Here is a 5,627-nt window from a genome sequence, read left to right as displayed (position 1 = left end):
TAGTCTGCTTAACTAAGTTACATAGTCTGTTATATTGCTGAACTACATGTGGTCTAGTAAGAAAACAGAAGTGCAGATATGCCTTTCAGGTATATCTGTATGCCCATGCCAAAGCTTGGACACACACTAAACCCTTAAATGTACAACCTGTCGTTTCACTGCCTGTAGGAACACTTAATTAGGTCAAGGCTCTATTAAAACTTCAGGGAACTGTTACAAGACATGCCAGACTTTTATGTTCCGGAGGTCATTGAAGATCTCACATCTAAACAAGTGCTGACTACTGAGCTGATACAGGGTACGTCACTTGACAAGATTGAAAATCCAGACCAGGACACTATAAACAAGGTAATGTGCAGAAAGCTAACAAACCATCCATGTTGCTTCAAAAGAGCTTTAAACTTACATGTAGCTTTTAAGTTTTCAGTGTAGCTGGACCTTGAAAATTTGTTTGCTTTATTATAGGTGTTGTTGAAGTTGATATGGTATGTTTGGTACAGTTTATACCCTTGGTACAATTTGGTGTTTGTCGTTGTTCTGTTGTATGGTAATATGCATGATAATGGTTCATATAAAAGAAAGGACAATACCAAGTTGTACCCACACGTACGGTAAAGTCACATCTTTCTTTTTGTGTCAGCCATTTTGAATTTAAATTAATTTATGCAACTAGCCATTGCAAGGTTATTGAAGTGGGGAATTTTTGGAAGCTGCTTAGAACTCTGAGAAATAAACCGGTGTTCAGTCAGGTGTCAAAACAACTGTCTGAAGGTCTCGCATGAGCTTGTCTGAAGGTCTCCCACCAGCTGAATGCATTTTAAAATGGCCTCCATGAAGCTAATGATACTTAGCCATTAGTCCCCCTATTTGATGTTGAGGCTTCCTGTGTTGTCCCCTGAACCTCTGAGGGAATAAAACTTCACTGAAACAATATTTCTGCATATTATGCCATGTTAACTATAAGGTGCTCCTTCAATTGAAGGAATGCCAATAAAAATGCTTATTTAAAGTGAACTTTGATCTCACGTCATATTGTCTGTCCTCTTTTTATTGAGGAAACAAAAAATGATATGGAGGGAGAATATACAACATAATATCAGGCACACCTTGGGCTTTTTTCCAGGAGCCCCTTCAATTGTCCCACAGCATAGGGAACCACATTACTCTGTTCAAAGAGCTAAAGAGATCTGCACCCAATCAACCCCTTTTGTTGACTGTCCTGTTTTCATTTCAGTTGTGCTTGAACATCCTCAGACTTTGCTTGAAGGAAGTGTTTGAGTTCAGATTTATGCAGACAGATCCCAATTGGTCCAATTTTTTCTTTGATCCTGTCACTAAAAAGGTTTGTCCTACATTTACAACTCTTGCTGCAAAAAAATAAAAATAAAAAACTTAAACCCGAACAACTAACTTGACGGTACCCAATTGTTTGTATATTCCCAGTGGAGTTTCACATTGTCAGAGTTAAGTGTCTTGTTCAAGAGCCAGAACAGCTCAGTAAATACATAAGAAATGCTTAACTGTTCATATATTCAAGTTGAAGGCTTTTTGTGTGTGTTGTGGCCGATCTGATGCTAAATTGATTTAACATTTGTATAACTTTTTCTACACTCTTCTCGCAGATTTGTCTTCTTGATTTTGGAGCTTCTCGTTCTTATGACAAGAAATTTGTAGACAAATATATTAAGGTAAGATTTTTTTTCCTTCCTTGTGATATCCATGGTTACTGGTTGCTTAGCCCCCAAGTCAAATAGCCCCTAGCTAGAACAGAACTCATTTCCCAAGTTGAAACAAAGAAAATATCACTGCTTGGGGACAACAATATGGCCACCGTGAAGTAATGCAAAAGGGTTAAAGAGTGTTTCAAGCTAAAACCTCACATGTGCCAGACAATGCTTGTATAATAAACTTACATTACCACAAATTCTGGAGGCTCAGATGAGACCAGGGCAACTCTGGTTTCATCTTGACTGCTGCATAGTTTTGATGTACCTCGGTGGTGCTGGTTAGGAATTGGCCATTTCCTAGTTACCTCGAGCCTCTGTTTCAAAATGAGTCATGTAAAACCTCTGTTATGAAAATAAGTTTGATTTGCATGAAAATGAACCTGTAGGCGGAACTTATTTTCGTTTGAATGATTTCGCACTTAGACTTGTTTTAACACAGAGGCAGCAGGCAACTCGGAAATGGCCTATTTGGTTTCGTTCTCAAATTCAAAAAAAGACCTGGGAACTGGTTTGAATGTTCTTCGGGCGCTCTGTACGCTACACGTGCCTATATTTTGACATTATTTTTTTGATGTAGATAATCCGTGGCGCGGCCATTGGAGATCGAGGCATGGTGATTGACAACTCCATCGGCCTGGGGTTCCTTACGGGTTATGAGTCCAAGGTAAGGGTGCTTGAAAGGTAAAAAATACGTATTAAGAAATATGTCTACTTTAACGTCTCTTCTTGTGCGCTAAATTCCTCTCCCAAAATGCAACTAGGCTTCCGCTGACTGGATTCGAGTAAGGTGTCATTTGTGTTTTTATATTATGGGAAAAGTTGGGTTAAGCAAGTCTGTATCCTCTTTAGCGTTCCCGTACAAAGAGCTTTTCGGCATTCTGACCGCGCCTAAATTGGAGCGAGAGCAAAATTTCGACGAAGCAGGAGGTGGTGGGGCGAGAGAGGTAACTGCTTCTCGCTCCAATTCGCGCGCGGCCAGAATGCGGAAAAGCTCTTCTTACGGGAACGCTTGCTACGCAGGCTATATCCTCTTAATTTTGGCGTACCCATAAAATGGTAGAAACGAACAATCGATTTTTATTTTTGGAGGAATTACCTACGCCCCCGAGATTTAATCTTAAGGAAACGCTTCTTCGCTTATTATTTTCGTGTAAACCCTACTAGTTTCTGTTTCCTCCTATTTCCTATCTGGAACGGATCTAGGGGTGGGGGATGGGGTTCGTGGGGTTCGATCAAACCCTAGAAATTAAAACAAATGAGACATTACAACCCGCTGACTTGGTCTCAGAATGCCGGAAATCCCATTTCCGAGGGCCTTTTGGCGCCCCGACCCCCTTACAGGGGACCACCTTTGGCGGTCCCTAAAACGAGCCCCCTTCTCTAAAACCCTCTATCCGCCCCAGTTCTTTAAACGGATCAAGATCTTGTCCATTTATTTGATCCTTTGCTTGCTGTCCTTGTGGTAGGTGATGATCAACGCACACGCAGACGCAGTAATGATCCTGGGAGAGCCCTTCGCTAGCAACGAGCCGTTCAATTTTCAGGCCCAGGACACCACCAGACGCATCAAAGAACTCCTGCCGATCATGTTACGTCATCGCCTGTCCCCACCCCCCGAGGAAACGTACTCGCTCCATCGGAAAATGTCTGGATCGTTTTTGCTGTGTGCAAAGCTGGGCGCGTCTATTGGCTGCAAGCCGTTGTTTGACGAAGTGTGGAAAAAGTACAAATTCGATTGAATGGGACCGTGCGAGAATAATAGAACACTGTTAAGGTGCGGAACTTGGAAAAGATGCTCTGTTATTAGCAGCATGCCGCGCGGTTCGAATCTAACGGTGCAAGAAGATCGCAAATTGGATAAGAAACATAATTATGATGATCACAGTGAGGCACTGTTTTGATAAAATACCGTAACATCCCCCCCCGCCCCACCAACCTTCGCTCCCTCCCCCTTCTAGGGCTCAAGGTACAGGAGACAAGGCAAGAGGTTCGTACGCGTGGACTATCAGAGGGAAGACTAGGAACTATGGCTCCAAGTTGTTTTGCCTTCCCTTCAAAATAGGGGGACCTACCCCCTCTTCCCGCAAAACAGAAAGAAAGCAAAGAACAAACAAACAAGAGCATTCTAGTCATAACAAATAAAACGTTATTTAACAGTGAAGAATGATCATCGCAGTTAATTTTCCAATTTAAGCAATTGGAAAGAAGAAGCCTGAAAAAAATCAGGGCTTCAACGGGATTCGAACCCGTGACCTCCGCGATACCGGTGCGATGCTCTACCAACTGAGCTATGAAGCCACACATTGGGAGCGAGGTCAATTAATTGAGTTCATATCTTCCCGTGAGGAGTGAAATGATGTGAAGTTTATATGAAATAATTCATATATGAACTGCGGTTGTAGATGAAAGTGAAGAATGATCATCGCAGTTAATTTTCCAATTTAAGCAATTGGAAAGAAGAATGATCATTCTTCACTGTCATCTACAACCGCAGTTCATATATGAATTATTTCATATAAACTTCACATCATTTCACTCCTCACGGGAAGATATGAACTCAATTAACTGACCTCGCTCCCAATGTGTGGCTTCATAGCTCAGTTGGTAGAGCATCGCACCGGTATCGCGGAGGTCACGGGTTCGAATCCCGTTGAAGCCCTGATTTTTTTTTTTTTTCAGGCTTCTTCTTTCCAATTGCTTAAATTGGAAAATTAACTGCGATCATCATTCTTCACTGTCATCTACAACCGCAGTTCATATATGAATTATTTCATATAAACTTCACATCAAAACGTTATTTAATATAGAAGGTAAATGGAAATTTCTGATGTTTAAAATCCTGATGTTTCGGTTAAGAGTTCAGCCTAAATCTGGTAGAAGTGATCAAAAAATTACAAAGAGTACGTTATATACTAGGGAAAATGCGAATTTCAAGGCTAGTGCAATTTGATTGTCAAAAACTGTGGGTTTTCTTAGTAAACAATGTTCTCTTTGTAGTTTTCTAATCACTTCCTTTTGATTAAGGCTGAGATTTTAGCTGAAACATCAGGTCTTTACAATTCAATTGTTATACTTTTTAAACAGAGCGCGGTAACGTTTTATTTGTTATTATGAAGCCAGCTGGTTACAGGTCCGTTTTAAAAATCATTCAGTTGCAGACGTGGTGGGAAATTGTAAATATATTGAGCCATCTCTGAAATTTGTATTGTGTCTTTATTTCTGCATATGTTCTAAACGTTTTGGAGAATACGGTATGCAAGGTTGAAATTTTGCACAAGGGTATCTTCCAGATTGTGGTAAATGGCAATCGCTCAGCTCTTTAGCCCAGTATCAAGATAGCAATTCTCGTACTGGTTTCCATTCATTACCTACTGTAAAAGTTGGGAGAATATGTTAAAAATTTACACATTCGCTTTTTGTTGATGTTTCCGTATTGTCCCGACGTGTACAAATGAAACTGTTGCAATAGCCGGAAATCAGGCATCTTGTTTTCGGAGGTCGAGGAAGAAACGGTAAAAATGCATCCTCTTTATTCCGGTGAAATATTACAAGGAAAAGTTAGCAATAAATCTCTCTAGTGGACTCAGTAGGTTTCAGAAAGGTGTCATCTTCGGTTGGAATGCTCTCCCCTCCCACGTCACCAACCCCCCCCCCCCCCCCCCCCTCGCCACATTCCAATCATGCAGGCGAGTCCCACTGAAACCAGAGCTCCCTCGACTTACACGCAGTAGGTAATAAAACTTAAAGTTTTGACAATTTGTTGTCTGGTGAAAAAAAAAAGTCCTTCTGTACTGCAGGGGGCAAAGAACAGCTAGTTCTTGTGTTCTCGTCAAGGTTGAGTGTAAGTTTGTTTACATCGACTACATGTTGCTAATTACCATGAACACAATCACCACCGAA

General features: G+C 41.1%; 1 protein-coding gene across 1 annotated transcript in view; it reads left to right on the top strand.

Moving 5' to 3' along the window:
- Positions 1–4,926, top strand: part of LOC110067640 (atypical kinase COQ8B, mitochondrial-like) — a 12,224-nt gene extending 7,298 nt beyond the window's left edge. Inside the window, exons 9-13 of the mRNA XM_089291554.1 lie at positions 207–348; positions 1,235–1,342; positions 1,623–1,688; positions 2,305–2,391; positions 3,194–4,926. Coding sequence (XP_089147680.1) covers positions 207–348; positions 1,235–1,342; positions 1,623–1,688; positions 2,305–2,391; positions 3,194–3,466 — 676 coding nt within the window. The 3' untranslated portion in view covers positions 3,467–4,926. The remainder of the gene's footprint in view (positions 1–206; positions 349–1,234; positions 1,343–1,622; positions 1,689–2,304; positions 2,392–3,193) is intronic.
- Positions 4,927–5,627: the final 701 nt, after the last annotated feature.

Source organism: Orbicella faveolata, unplaced genomic scaffold, assembly GCF_042242905.1.
Source record: "Orbicella faveolata isolate gen_17 unplaced genomic scaffold, um_ofav_v1 contig_24, whole genome shotgun sequence".
Lineage (NCBI taxonomy): Eukaryota > Metazoa > Cnidaria > Anthozoa > Scleractinia > Merulinidae > Orbicella > Orbicella faveolata.
The sequence above is the reverse complement of the archived record's forward strand: the minus strand, read 5'-3'. Positions and strand labels throughout refer to the sequence as shown.